This window comes from Lissotriton helveticus, chromosome 6 (genome assembly GCF_964261635.1).
Source record: "Lissotriton helveticus chromosome 6, aLisHel1.1, whole genome shotgun sequence".
NCBI classification, from domain to species: Eukaryota; Metazoa; Chordata; class Amphibia; order Caudata; family Salamandridae; genus Lissotriton; species Lissotriton helveticus.
In genome coordinates, this window is record NC_136067.1 from 1,104,168,027 (window position 1) to 1,104,183,993 (window position 15,967).

General features: G+C 49.6%; 1 protein-coding gene across 1 annotated transcript in view; it reads right to left on the bottom strand.

Annotated features, from left to right (window-relative positions):
- BUB1 (BUB1 mitotic checkpoint serine/threonine kinase) overlaps positions 1 to 15,967 on the bottom strand; it is an 851,273-nt gene that overhangs the window by 625,385 nt on the left and 209,921 nt on the right. Inside the window, exon 14 of the mRNA XM_078648762.1 lies at positions 5,021 to 5,114. Within this exon, the coding sequence (XP_078504888.1) occupies positions 5,021 to 5,114 (94 nt within the window). The remainder of the gene's footprint in view (positions 1 to 5,020; positions 5,115 to 15,967) is intronic.

Sequence of the window (15,967 nt, forward strand, 5' to 3'; positions counted from 1 at the left end):
TCCAAACGATTGGACGATAACCCTGGATCTCAAGGATGCGTACTTGGTGGTACCCATCCACTCCCCTCACCGACGGTTTCTTCAGTTCACCTGGAAGGATCAGGTGTTCGAATTCACTGCCTTTCCGTTCGGACTTTCCTCAGCCCCTTGTTGTTTCACCAAGCGGTTTCACCCGGCCTGGGAATTTCTGCAAAGTCAGGGTACCCGGATGACTGTTTACTTGGACGATATCCTCTTAATGGCACAATGCTCTGAGAAGCTGGGCCTTCAACTGAGGCAGACCGTTTCCCTGCTTCAGGGGCTAGGGATTGTCATCAACAAGGACAAGTCTGTTCTCTCTCCATCCCAGATAGTGTCATCCTCGGGTTTGTCGTGGACTCCCTCCAATCCTCTTTCAGTCTTCCATCATGGAAAATGGCCAAGATTCGGCACGTATTGCGTCAAATGATTTCCAAGTCTCACAAATTCCTCCGACAGATTGCCAGGTGGTGGGGCTCCTCTTCTCTTCCATCCAGGCAATCTTCCCGGGAATCCCTCCATTATCGAGCCCTCCAGTGTCTCAAAGCGCACCACCTCAGGAGGGGCATGACTTACGATCATTTGGTCCCCCTTCCCGCGTGAGGTGAAGGGCGAGATGTCCTGGTGGCTCACTCACATGAAAGCCTGGAACGGACGGGCGATCTTCGGGTCCTTTCTGGATCTTGTAATAGAGTCAGACGCCAGCAGGTCAGGTTGGGGCGCCTGCTGCGGGGATTTCTCCACAGGCGGCGCCTGGTCGTCAGAGGAGCAGGAGTTGCACATAAACTGCTTGGAGTTACTGGTGGGGTATTTCGCAGTACGCTGCTGGACCAGAGATTCGGTGTGTTCATGTGTTATAAGGATGGACAACGTCTCAGCGGTTCGATATGTCAACCACCTGGGCGGTCCTCGGTCTCTAGCTCTAGCGGACTTGGCGAAAGAGTTTTGGGATTACTGTTTGGCCCACCAAGTCTCCGTGACAGCGGAGTACTTACCGGGCCGGGCCAACCAGTTGGCGGACTGGCACTCCAGGCATCTGCGGGATGCCAGCCAGTGGAAGTTGGACGTACAGGTGTTCCAATGGTTGAACAATTTTTGGGGTCCTTTCTCAGTGGACCGGTTTGCGTCCCAGCTCCCGCGGTTCTTCAGCTGGAGGCCGGATCATCTCGCGGAGGCCACAGACGCTTTTCTCCAGGATTGGAATCAGGAAGAGGCCTATGCGTTCCCTCCTTTTTCAATAGTGGTGCGGACGGCGGCCCAACTTCACCGTCAGAAGGCAGAGATGGTGTTGATCACACCTGTATGAAGATCTCAAGTTTGGTTTCCGGTTCTTCTGGAACTTTATTGGGATTTTCCAATCCTACTCCCCCAATTTCCTCGTCTTCTTCTCAATCCAGAAGGGGAGCCGCATCACCTTGTAACACAGGGCTCTCTTCGCCTCATGGCATGGCGGCTTTCCGGCAACGTTGGCTGCTCCCAGGCCTTTTGAGATCAGCTGAGGACTTTATGTCCAAGGCCTGGGCAGTCAGTACCACGAAACGCTACCATTCCGCCTAGACTAGGTGGGTGCGTTGGTGTCATCGACGAGACCTGGATCCCCTGGTCGCAGGCGTCGTTCCGGTTCTGAATTTTTTGTCAGAATTGGCATCGGATGGCCTGGCCTATTGCACCAGTAACGCAGTGCGTTCGGCGATTTTGGCGGCTCATTATCTGGGGTTGAAGGAGCCCCTGTCGGTGAACACCCCTTTGTTTGTAGGCTCCTGAGAGGTATCTGTCTTTCCTTACCCCCGGAACCTTGTTACTCTGTCCTTTGGGACGTTAATGCTGTTTTGAATCTTTTTCTTTCATTGCAGCCTAACGAATACCTTTCTTTGAAAGAGTTGTCCGCTAAATTAGCCATGCTTTTGTGTTTGGTGTCTTGCCGCAGGGTCTCTGATGTACGAGCCTTGGATGTCTCGGCAAGGGTTTTCTCTCCGGAAGGAGTTACTTTTACAGTGGAGCATTGCACGAAGTCTGTGTTGAGGACAATCTCGTACCCTGCATTTGTAGATACCCCTAAGCTGTGTGTTGTCCAATGCCTAAAGGCGTACGAAGACATGACTTTAGAAATTCGTCCTCTGTGCGAACGACAAATGCTCATTGCCTTACGGAAGCCACACAAGGCAATCTCTTCCCCTACCATTGCCAGGTGGGTGCGATGGGTCATGCAAGAGGCAGGTATTGACACCAAAATGTTTGGTGCTCACTCAGCAAGGGGAGCTATGGCGTCTAAGGCTTTTGCTCTGGGAGCTCGTTTGGAGGACTTGATGCGCGCCGCGGATTGGTCCTCGGATTCCACCTTTAAGAGGTTTTATTTTAAACCGGTGGTGGATATCGCACATTTGGTGGTAAGTAAGCTTTGAACTAGCATAATCTGAAGCCTCCGGTCCTGACATAGAATCGAAATTTGCCTAGCTTAGTAACGTCAAGTTTCAATTCTATTAAAGATGCGGAGGCGAGGATTATCCCTCCCAGGTTTCCTCCGGATGACATCCTGCCCGTAATGCAGTAAGTAGTCGGATTTTTACTTACCTCTGGATTGTTTTGTTCAAGATGTTGTGATCCTATACCTCTGGTTTACTTAAGCGTGGGCTTGTATTTGCGACGCTTACGCAGTTGTATTTCTTCCGGTAGGGAATGAAGGTTCGAAGCAAGACCAGTAGGCGGTGAGCGTGACTCGCGCGAAGTAAAGAGGAAGAGGGATCAAGATGGACGTCCTATCTACCCGTCATGGACACTGTTAAAGGACTAATGTTGGACACTGCTCATATGGATTGATGGGATTTGTAGTTTGGATATTTGGAAACTGCATGTTTTTTTCTGTTTAATGCTTTTCCCTTTTGTTTTGGGAGATATATGCATTTGTTGAGCTTTTCTGAGCTGCTGTGAGTTTGTATTAATTAAAGAGCGAAGAAAGGAAAAGCATAATCCGAATTCTCCGTTCCGGACATAGAATCTATAAATAATGTTTCTTAGCGATACATTGTTACCGAAGAAAAGTAACTTGTTCTTTCATAATATACACAACCAGTCGGGATCACATATTTTTGCATCCTTAATATAATTGAAACTTACCGTTACTAAGCTAGGCAAATTTCAATTCCTTACCTTAGAATTACCTCCAGGCGTCCGACTGTATCTGGAGAATTTTTCTTTTAGCAGTTCTCCTGCGTGTCGGTCAACTCCGCATCAGTCGTTGGCGCCGTGGTTGCAAGGATGACGTCACAGTGCCTACTTAGACGCCGTCCCTGAAAGCGGACGTCAATTCTGACACGACTTTCCACACCAGAAGCGCAGAGCCATGAAAGACACTGACCATATAGTGTGCCATACTAGGGCCCTGCAAGGGAGTCCCTATCCCTAGAAGTCAGTTCACAGAACGGGGAGGATGGGTGGGGTGGTAAGGAATCTATAACTAATATAGGTCTTTTACAGATGCATCGTTACCAAAGGCAAGTTACTTGTTCATCTGAAAGAGCCCATTACTTATCGATTCCTTACCTTAGAATAGATACCCAAGCAATGCCAACCCCGGAGGTGGGTCTGCAAACCAAGTTCACACCAGAAAGTCCTGGAGAACAGAACGGCCAAAAAAGCAGTCTCCCCAGACTTGGCTATCCAGGCAAAAATGTTTATTGGAAGTGTGAAACGATGCCGACGTGCCTCCTTGGCAGATATCAATGAGCGCAACTCCACATCCTAAAGCAGTAGAGGTTGCCGTCACCCTGGTAGAGTGGGCGTGCAGTCCCACTAGAGGTTCCTTTTCCGCCAATGAATAGCACATTTTAATGCATAGAACAACCCATTGAGAGATGGTGCATTTTTGTATGGCCCGACCTTTCTTGGCGCCCACATAACCAACGAAGAGTTGATCGTCCACCTGGAAATCTATAGTGCGAACAAGGTAGGAGGATAGTGCACGTTTTGGGTTCAGACTGTGCAGTTTCTCCTCCTCTTTGGAAGGGTACGGCGGAGGGAAGAAGGTGGGGAAAGTGATGGTCTGGCCTCTGTGGAAAGAGGCAACCACATGTGAAAGGAAGGCCTAGTGCGAAGAACCACTTTGTCTGGATGGACCACAATAAAAGGAGGCTTTGAGGATAGAGCCTGAAGGTCACTCACCCTGAGAGCAGAGGTGATGGCAAGCAGGAAGGCAGTCTTCAAAGAAAGAAGTTTAAGAGGGCAGTTATGTAGTGGCTCGAAGGGAGCACACAAGGTAAGTAAGGACAAGATTCAAGTCCCATTGGGGCATTACGAAAAGAGAAGGAAGAGATGAGGAATGCCCATAGGAATCTATTTACAATAGGGGACTTGAAAAGAGAAGGCTGATCAGGCAGGCGAAGAAATGCAGATATGGCAGAGAGGTAGCTTTTAGGAGCGCCCACGGTAGAGCCCTGCTGGGCTAAAGAAAGGATGAACAAGAGGACCTCAGAAAGAGGGGCAGAGAGAGGATCCACAGCCTTAGCTGTGCACCATGCCACAAATTTGTTCCATCTACAGGTGTATACCATGTTAGTGGAGGAAAGCCTGGCTGCCAAGATGACGTTACATACTTCGGAGGGAAGGTCAAAAGCTGTCAACTGTTGCCACTCAATCTCCACGCAAGGAGGTGGAGGCCGGACAGGTGGAGGACTATCCCCTGCTGCTGTGACAGAAAATCCTTGCGAAGAGGCAGTTTGATCAGAGGATCGATGGCCATGCTCAAGACATCGGGCCCGGTCACGCTTGATCTTCTTCAGCACTCTGGCCAGAAGTGGTACAGGCAGAAAGGCGTACAGGAGGCCACAATTCCACTCACAACTAAAAGCGTCACCGAGCGAGTGCCGCCTTGGAAATTCCAACGCGCAGAAAAATGGATTATTTCAAAAAGTAACGTGGTCTGAAATGGCATAGGATACAGTGTATAAAGTGTAAATCATCAGACTAAAGCAAGCATCTGAGGTTGAGTAATTGTAAAGAAATTTACCCTTTATTTGCTTTCTTCACAGGATCGTCCACAAAGATCGAAAAGGCAGCCGGAACATCAAGGGTCCCCAAATCTCCTTCAGAGTTGGAGTTGCCTGTAATATAATGAAATGTACATTACATGTCAACTAAGATTTCCAATGAATTACATTTTTGGGCAATACCAAGCAAGACAACCCAAAGGGATAATATGCAACTCCTCTAAGCAGAGTTGTGCCATCACTAAATAATTCCCAACTGCCAAAACAAAAATCTGGATGAAGGGGACAATAGTGTTATTATGACAACATTTCTTTAAGAACACAAAACTTTATACAGATGGTCTACCAAGGCGCTCCACACAATGAAAAACCAATACACAAGTTATTTATCAGCTGTACTAAAAATCTTGCAGCATTTTGTTTAAAGAAAAAATAAGACTAAAGATCCTTTATGGCGTCATTGTTACAAATTACTTAATGGAGCACGTGGCATTCCGTCCACCTTATTCCAGGCAGTGGTAACATGTAGATGAAATCCAGCTTTGCATCTATGAAGTTCAATCAGAGAAGGTGCTTGGACCAAGATGCCGCAGACAGCCCCAAAAGATGAATGGAACCTGGGCCACACCCCAGTCCTGTTTTTTGCTACTATGTGCCACACACAGGGAACAACCATGTGCAAATCACATTTGGCCCAGCCGCACTATGGTCAGTTCAGATAGTGCAAGACCAAGCTTCCACTCAAGAGAAATACAATCAACCTCAGACCAGTTATGGCCTCGTTACCTGGGGTTGGGCAATGTCCTCTATTTCAATAAAATGGAGTAAGTGTTGCCTCTTAATTGCCTACATCGTTGTGTATTGCTACAGGGCTCTGTTTGTAGCTTTAGAGATTTAAATTTGGATTCCATCAATGGGATTTCCTTTTTTGCTATCCCTATCATTTTTTTAAACAGTATTCATAAATTTTGTCCAAAACAGTACATTAACATAATGGTTTGTCCCAAAGGTCAACTTTTACCACAATGTTATCTCTCTAAAGCTGGTACCCACCCACAACAATCCCAGTCTGGAATTGTAAATTTGCACCCAAATTTAACTTACAACCTAACAAGTGTTGTCCGACCACGTATTTGGTATAGCTAAGTCTGAGGAGGTTTGGAAACCTATGCACATTGAACAATAGTTTCCACTACAAAAACACTATAGCTTTCATTTGCTGCCCACCCTATAATAGCTTGGCCTTGTTTTACAGTCTCAGCAACTCACTTATGTCATTGTATTGAAACCCTGAAGTGGTAATGAAGCAACCTCTCATCACTCCCTTAAACAGCCCCGCAGACAATGCCATTGCCTTTATCCGTGTCTACCTTTCCCAGCCTTCCTGGTGAATGTGGGTGTCTCGGTCTGTAGCTGTCACAGTGGTGTCACAGGGTAGAGTAAGCCATTTCCAACTGGTAGGCTACCAGACAGCAAGACTACACAAGTGGTAACTGTGAACACTTCACTTATAAAAAAAAAAATGTATATCCTGTAGTAGAAAGAACAAATATACATTGTTGTCCGTTTTTCAGCTGCCATATCTCTAGCAAGTCTTCCCTCTTTTTCTGCTCTGCAAGAGACAATGCTGTTGAATCCTTAAATGATCTAGGCATATGCCCAAATGCAATTAAATTCCCCTCCAGAAGTACATCTAGTACCCCATGATCGGGTAGCTCTAGCCGGTTATATCTGGAAAAAATACTGATTACTGATGTTTGGGGCATGAAAGATAAGTAGACAGATCCCCCTTCCATCGAACACGCATATTACAATGGAATAGTGCACTTTTAATGAAATGGAAAACAAATTTATAAAGCGCACTAAACCTGAAGGTGTCCAAGCGCTGAGCCAAAAACAGCAAGCCACACTAGCGAACAGGGAACTAGCAAGGAATAGAATTTACAAAGGGATATGAGAAGTTTTAAAATGTTTTCAAAGCAAACAAAAAGAGTCCAATACTGAGAGATTCCAAAGTGTTGCTGCTGCAACCAAAAGGGAATGTCCTCCCAATATAGCATTGCGAAACCTCAGAACAATCACCTTCCTGCAGAATGCGGATCCGAATAGTCTACATGGCATATACCACTGAAAGAGTGAACTAATATGCCTTGGTCCTTTATGGTGTAAAACCAGAAAGACCATGCAAAGCACTGAGTATTATACGCTTTCTTACTAGTAACCAGTGGAGAGCGCAAATACCTTCCCTGAACAAGTGATGTTTTGGAATGTACAAAGTCAGACGTGCAGACGCATTCTGAATCACCTGAAGTTTATTCAGAGAAGCATTACTGTTGTTCAACTAGAGTGCACTACAGCAGTCTAAGCGAGATGTAATCAGGACAATGATAACTGATTTGCACAGTTCAAGAGGAATAAAAGGAACGTTTTTTCTCAGACTTGATATAAAAGAAAGTGCTAGTAGTCCTGCTAACCTGTGAACAAGATTGAGAGTTGTCAGAGTATCCAAAGATTTTCTGCCAACTCCACAGGGGTAGGTAGCGAGCCACAGGCATCCGGCCACCATAGTTCAGACAATGTATTGTTGGGCCCCAAACACAAGTACCTCTGTTTTATCGACATTTAACTTTAGGAAGTTCTCTTTCATGCTGATCATGCACTGTTATGATTGACCGGCCACAAGAGACAGGTTATCAGTAATAGACACTATGATTTGCGTGTTACCCTCATAAGATAAGACTTGGAAACTGTGGGATCACACAAGCTCTGCAAAAGGGAAGATCTAAAGAATAAAAAGGGTGGGGCTAATAGCCGATCCCTGCGTCATCCCATAAATGGCTGCATGTCTTAGCCTTGAATTCTCCACAGCAGACTATTTGAACCCTATCAGTAAGAAAGGAATGAAGAAGATTCAAGGCAGTAGAACTCACCTCAACATGCTGTAATCGCTGGACCATGCTTAGGGGCGAGACTGTCAAACACACCCGATTAATCAAGCATCACAAGGATAGACGCACTGCCATGGTCCACCTGCCAATGGATAGAATCTGCTGCCACAATAAGCGCTGTCTCAGTGCTGTGTACATTCTGAACCCATTCTGAGATGGGTCCAGAAGGTCATGAGTGTCAATAAATGTAACCAATTCCTGGCTGATGTACTTTTCAAAAATGTTAGCAGGTGTGGGCAGAAAAGAAATATGACGAACATTTTTCAAATCATCCGAATCAGCACTGGGCTTCTTATGCAAAGGAATAACTATGGCTTCTTCCCATAAGTTAAGAAAAATCCTGGTTCTAGTATAAGATTGAAGACTTTCTACAAATATTCTGCAATACCCTTAGGTATAAATTTCAAAACTCTAGGTGAGTAAGGGTCTTCTTGGGATCCTGATGCTCCAAAGTCTCAGACCCAACTTGCCACCAAGACAGCGAAGCTCTAGAAGGCAACCACACAGAAACCCTTTATGAGATTTGCTGTAGCATGTAGGAAGTCTGCCAGCGGAAGCCAAGTGGATTCAGGGACGCTGTTGAGAAGAATGTTGCCTTCAATAAAGTGGGAAAGGATCAAGGCTTGCTCTGTGCAGAAATCTGTTTCAAGGTAAAAAGGGTTTCTCTTTTTCACGACTGAGAGCACGTCCAATGCAGTCTTGGATTTCTTTTGGCAATGTTTTCTTTGAAGGACAGTTTGTGTGAGAAGTCCTCATTTTCGAAAACCACTTCGCCATGGAAAGACACTTGATGGCCTGCTGAACTCCACCCTTCCCCACCACCAGGCAGACCATGCCGGCAAACTCAGCATCATCTTGGACAGCAAGTTATCTATGAAGAAACAGGTAAAAGTAGTCTCATCCAAATGTTTCTAGACCCTACCCATGCTCCGTAAAATATTCAGATGGCTCCCAATCAACATCAGAAGGACGTCATTCCTGCACTCGTCATCAGAAGGTTAGACTACGGGAACACTATGTAGGAATCACTGCTCGTCTCTTGAAGAAACTACAGACAATACAAAACTCAGCTGCAACGCTCATCCTCGACCTCCCCAGACGGACTCACATCACACCTCATCTCAAGAAGATACACAGGCTCCCAATCCAGAAGAGATGCCTGTTCAGGATGTTGACTCGCACACAAAGCCCTGCACAACGAAGGACCAGCATACATCAACAAACAAATGACCTTCCACTAACTGGCCAGACACCTGCGATCTGCCTCTCTTTTCCTCGCAGACACCCCTTGGAACCGCCGAGCCAATAGCGGAGGACGATTCTTTTCTCACCTGGCAGCCAAAGCCTGGAACGACCCTCCCCTGCACTTTAAGGACACCTTATTGCTCCAGCAATTCAGGAAAGGACTCAATGCTTGGCTGTTCGAATGAACAGAGCACCGTGAAGCAGCTTGCAACTCAAGAGCCTTGAGACCCTAAGAGGTGATTTGCAACGCTTTATAAATACCGATTGATTGAGTCAATGATGAATCTAAGTGATTACTGGCTGCCAGTTTGGAGGCCGGAGGCGCACAACCATGAATGTTAATGTCCGATAGCCAACCTTGAATCTGTAGTTATTTCGTGCTACTGGTGAGGATCAAATTGCGGAGCTTAGATAAGTGCACAACAAGCAATACTGAAATAACTGGAGGCAGGACTAGAGTCAAAGTATGAGGTGGGCCAAGGGGATATTGAAATTGTGCATCATTGCCTTATAGGTGAATTTAGATGCAGTTAGTGAGGATTGATAAAAGGAGTTCCATATACAGAATAAAGGTGAAGGGGGACAGAATGGATCTCACCACTACTTGCCTGTTCAGTGGAGATTTTGGGGAACGTGAACTTACCTAGTGGGCAAACGGATAGCACCTGAAGGTAGTTTATTGCAAGGCTATGTTAGAGAAACCAACACCTGCATCCAGGATGTGGATCAGTCACCCTTGGTTGTCTGTGTCCAAGGCTGCAGAAAGGGTGAGCAATATCAAGAGGAAAGGGATATTTTATTCATTGAAATGTAGCAGTCGCCATCCTACAGCATGGTCTGAAGGGGGATTGGTTACCTCGTTGATTAATATTCCAACTGATGCGATTCTGTAGATATACGGTAACCAATTTTTTTTCTTCAAAACACATTTTTATTGATCAATTGCACACAAGGTGCAGCTCTCCACATTCAGGAGAAACTGCAAACAAATCAACAGCAGCAAATGATTGCAATCCATACATCTTTCAGCTTCCCTCTCCCCATTCTCCCTATCCCCAACCCCCTCCCCCCCCCACTGCCAACTCCCCCCCCCCCCCCCCCCCCCCCCCACCCGGATCCCTCCCTAGCCCACTGCACGATAACGTCTCATTCTCAAATAGTGTTGCATGTAAAATCGTGTACACAGTTCCTCAAGTTCGGCACCCTTCCGCTATCTCCGATCAATCCTCACGTTCTGCCGGTGGTTCTAACCATAGAACCCTATATTCCGCCCACCTCTTCCATATTTTGTAGTGTTTCCTAGGGCAGCCCCGGGCCTCAAAAATAGGACGCTCCAACCCCATACAAAAATCCAGTCCCTTTTTCCACACCACTACTGGAGGTGCCCGTGAATCTTTCCAAGCTTGGGCACATCTCTCTTGGCTACGGTGAGGCCCAACAGCAGCTGATGCCTTTTATATAGGTTACCCTCCACCCCCTCTAGAACATGCAAAAGACCTAATTCTGGGGTACGCGGAAGTTCCCATCCCAACACCTCAGACAAACAGTCCCACACCCCTTTCCAGAACCTAACCAAGACACTACAGCTCCATATCGTGTGAAGTAGGGTGCCCACCTCTCGACTACACCTCAAACAATCTGGAGACGCAATCAGACCCGCCCGCCACAGCCTCTCCGTGGTGTAATAAGCTCTGTGAAGATATTTGAATTGGATGAGTCGTAAGCGTATTGCAATGGCTGCACCTCGGGGAGCTTCAAGAGCTTCCCGACAATCTTCCTCTTCCAGCGTTCCGATATCCCTTTCCCAGGATTCCCTCAATTTGTGTAGGGAGGAGGAACAGTGTGTAACTAGAGTCTGGTAAATGCAGGATATTTTCTTATCCCCTAGATCCCCCATAGATACTTTTGCCTCTAGTGGGCTAAATTCAGGTAAGGAGTCAAGTCCCTCTAGACTAGGTGCAATGGCGTGGCGGAACTGTAAATATTTAAAGAATTGGGTTTGAGGCATGCCATATTCCTCGCTAAGGTCCTGAAATGACTTAAGGGTCGTGCCAGACATAACATTACCCAGTGTGGAAATACCTATGCAGTCCCAGCCCCTAAATCCCTGCAGGGATGCCAGTGCAGGCAGACGACCATTACGCCATAGGGGGGTCTCCTCCGTTAACGTGCCCCACCATCCCATGCGACGCAGCGCCTGCCTCCAGACCTGAAAGATTATCCGGGTAGCCTGCGGCAACTGCCTCCTCAACCGCATTGAATATAAAATCGTGTGCAGCGTGTCGGATCCCATAAGACAGCGCTCAAGAGCATAAGCCGGGTCCCCCCCTATCGCCATACCACCATTCGTTCAGGATCAAAAGATGGGAGGCATGATAGTATGACAGGATATCGGACGTTGCCAGCCCACCACAGTATGTCGATAAAAAGCAGGTGCGCAGCGCAACCCGCACTGCACCTCCCGCCCAAAGAAAGTGCCCCAGCACCGAATTGACCTGCCTAAACCAATGAGGTGAAATCAGGTAAGGGTGGTTCTGCAATTGGTATAGCAGGCGTGGGAGGGCGACCATCTTAAAGATCGCCGACCGGCCATAGATAGTCAGGGGCATACAGGACCACGTCTTTATCTCTGTTCGAACCCATTCCCAGACCAGCACTATGTTGCGCTCCCAGGAGACTACGGAGGATTCAGACAGGAACAGTCCTAAATACTGAAGGTCCCCCACCGCCACCTGCAACACGGACGCCCATGGTCCAATTCCCGTGCGATCTCCCAGCACCCACAGGGTGGATTTACATGGATTCAAGTAGAGTCCAGAGGTTTCAACAAAGATTTGCATTATCTCCAATATACGCGGTCCCGACCTATTAACATTAGTAATGAAAAACAGGACATCATCCGCGTACAGCGCGATTCTATCCGAAGGTCCGGCCTCCCATTCAAAGACTTTCAATTGTGCGTCCAGGCGCACCCACGCCGCCAACGGCTCCATAGCCAGGGCGAACAAATACGGTGACAGGGGGCATCCCTGCCGAGTACCTCGCCCTATGTGGAATTTGGTGCATGTGGCCCCGGGCCACCCTCACCGACGCCGTCAGGTCTGTGTGTAACAGTTTTAGATACGACAAAAAATGGGGCCCAAGGTTAAGACGAGGCAGGAGCGCAAACAGGTAGACTCAACTCAACGAGTCAAATGCCCTATCTATATCTGCCAACAGGAGTGCTGCCTGCTCCCCAGTGCCTCTAATCGCCTCCACTGCGACATGAGCACTGCCCACACCGCAAACAACTTTTCCACTAGCGACCACTGCAATGGGGGGCGGGGCATACACACTCCCCAGCACCAGGGGCTCCTCACCAAGCATCCCTTTAATAAATATGTATCGGCCTTGCGGGTCAACCCACTACTTCGAGTGGACGTAGGACAACCTGCGATGCACCAGAATGGTCACCCCCCCCCGGACCCCCTAGTAAACCCAGCGTGATAAACCTGTTGGTATCCGTAGCGCTGCAAGCTAAGTGTTTTGTTGCCTAGTGGATGCGTTTCTTGAAGTAGCAGAATGTCCGCTCTTTCCCTTTTCTCCAACCGCAAAACTGCCCCTCTCTTCACCTTATCAAGCACTCCCCGCACATGCCAGCTAAGAATCCGTATAGAAGCCCTGGGAATCATCGGCCTGGTTCCTTCAACCGCCATCTAAGGGAATGCATGTCAAGAGCCCAACAGATGGGCCTAGAGGACATATACACACACCAAGTATTGAGACCTCATATTTATCATACAGATCAGACCAAGCCCCCCCCCCTCCCCCAAAAACACACCCACCCCCATACCTCAAAAAACGCTGAAGTACCTGTCACGGCCTGGGCGACCCCTGATCCCAAACGCAGGACCTGAGGCCGTCCACACCAATGGATCCCCAAGAAACTACCCATTTACCCAACTCCCCTCTCCAACAAGCCTGAAACCCAGGTAAGTGGTCCGCCCCTTAACTACCCCCCACTCAAACCCAAAATGCCCCATATCCTCATAATCACTGTCATTTAGTTGTCACAATTACCCTTCTCGGCCCTGCGGCCACTCCGGCCGAGTGTCCCTTACACTTACAACCACAGGGGTATATGCACACCAATGTTCCATCTCTCGCCGGTTGAATGTTCAAGGATCTGTGGTCGGATGCTCCGGGTCGGCCTCTCCGCTGCCCGCGGCGCCCCCGGCGAGGAACGCCTCCTGGATCTGTACCTCCAATTCCCTCTACTCCGCGAACTCCGGGCGGTCTGCGCCTGTGACCCGCTCAAGGAGGGTCTGAGTTTCATCAGTCCAATGGAACACTTCCTCCGGGGTGTCAAAGAAGTGGGTACGAGTTTGAAACACCCCTCGCAGACGGGCCGGATAAAGCAAGGCATAGGAGATCTTAAGATCACGGAGGCGTGCTTTAGCCGCAGTGAACGACTGCCTCTGCTGTTGGACATGCCTGGTATAGTCCGGAAATATCAGGATCCTTTGATTCTCACACATGAGAGAGTCCTTCACCCTTGCTTCTCTCAGAATGGTATCGCGATCATGATAATTCAATAGCTTGGCTATTACAGGCCTGGGACGGGCCCCCACTGGCGGTTTCTGTACCAGAGCCCGATGGGCCCGCTCAATCACGAGGCATCGTGATAGCGATTCGGGGGGGGCAACTCTCCAGCCACTGGGTCAAGAAGCGCTCCATGTTGCCCTTCTCGCAGCCCTCCGGAAGTCCCACAAATCGTAGGTTGTTTCGCCAGGCCCGTCCTTCTGCATCTTCCACTCTAAGGGCCAACCCCTTCTGGACACTCTCCATGTCGGTTACTTTGCGCTTGAGGGTCGCCACATCATCTTCCACCCCCAAAATCCTGGTTTCGGCCTCCGTGATGCAAGCCACAGCGTTCCGTAGGTCTTGACGCAATAAAGTGACATCCGCACCCACGGCACTAATTTTCGCGTCGAAGATATCCCTTGACTGGGTGATCGCCGCCATCAACACCACATTATCGGGTCCCTGGCTGTTCTGGCCCCCAGCGGCTCCAGCTCCACCACTTGCCCCGTGTACTTATCGATGGGCCCCTGCTTCGCGGACCCTCCACCACTCCCGCCTCTGGTCATTTTCTTCGGCGGCCGGAGACACACTCCACCAGGATCAGCGACTCGTATACCCGGATGTCACCTCCTATATCTCCGGTAGGCACTGCGTGCTAGGACCCCCGGTGCCTCTCCAGTCCGGGTGCCCTATCACTCCCCCAAGGTCCTGGAAACTGTGCGTCTGAGATGTGCACCGGCCACACTCTGCATGAATGTCCCTCACCAGGCCTCACGATGCTGGGCAACTGACCACGGCCACTATTTCGTGCTCAGAGCACTCACACTACCGCTGCCCACACCAAGGCCGATCCGCCCCCGAATCACCTGCTGGCGCAGTCCGGTGCATGGGCTGTCCACACGGATATCGCGTGGCGCTGATCTTCAGTGGCGCCACTAGTCACTGGGCCTCACTACGCAATAGCCCTCGCACCACGGGCTAAATGGAAAAATGTTGCCGCCACTTGGTGGGCCTTAGGGACTCCTCTGAAGGCACTGGCTGTTTCACTAACATGTCCCCAGGTCTCGGGTATACAGGGGACCCACGCCAGAACCAGCCCTCCGCAGGTCCTCCGACCACCTCTGGCAAGCCCCACTGCTGGTCGTGCACACCCCCGCGGCACCCACCGAGGGCCGACCTGCCCCCCGATCACCTGCTGATGTTGTCCACCGTCAGGGCGCGCCTCTTCGGAAGGCGCCAAACTCCAGCTCCCGGCTGTGCCCTGGACACTAGGCCTCGCAGTAGGAAGGCTCCGGTCCCATTCGCCCGGACCGCGCGCTTCCCTCCAGCAATGTCCCACCATCAGCCGGGCCATCACAGCAGGGGGCCTCCGATGACTTCAGGAGCGTTCCGGCCTTCCATCACCTTTCCGCGGCACTCCGCCGCGCGCTGCCGCTCCCGGGCCGGGGTGCGTGAAACTCGACGTCCCGGCTGCACTCGCCCGGACCAGGCCGCAATTCACTCCTCCGCTCTGCTAGTCAACCGGGGCCCCCAGAGCTCCGCGAACGGCACCGGAGCACAGCTGCTCGATCCAGGGCACTGCGCCGTCCTCTAGGGCAGCGGGATCAGGAGGGGAGACAGGATTGTTAGGTGGATAAGTGGCGGGCTGGACGGAGCTCTTCTAAGCTACGTCCGCCATTATGGCCCACTAAGCCACGCCCCCTACAGTAACCATTTTCACAGGTTTTGTTTTGCAATAACTGAATGATTGAGAGTAGTTGGCAAGATATTGTGGGTCCATCAGTCGATCCTTGTTGAGGTCTCCCTTGTGCACCCATTTATTTTCTCCAGTTGTACCACCTGTTAAACATCAAAATCTAGCTAGAAGGGGGGGGAGGAGCTACGATAGCAACCAAGATGGCCGCATAAGCTCTCGGCTCCGCCGACCTCCGCCAGTTGCTCACAAATCCTGACTATTATCCTGATTTCTCCCCGGACTCCCGTGCAGCTGATGTGTTCCTGACTTTCAAGGAGCAATCCTGGAATTTCTAGCTGCTTGAATAACGAAGATACGCCGTGTTCCATTCTCGGCCTAACCCATAGTTGAAGCCGGGCCTCGATTTCTAACCCAGCCGGGTTGGAGTTGAATAACATCGGCCGCGGGACGTGGGTAGCGTCCGGTCTCCCGGAGTGGAGTGTTTTTTGTCCGTTTCGGATGGTGGATAGGTGGCA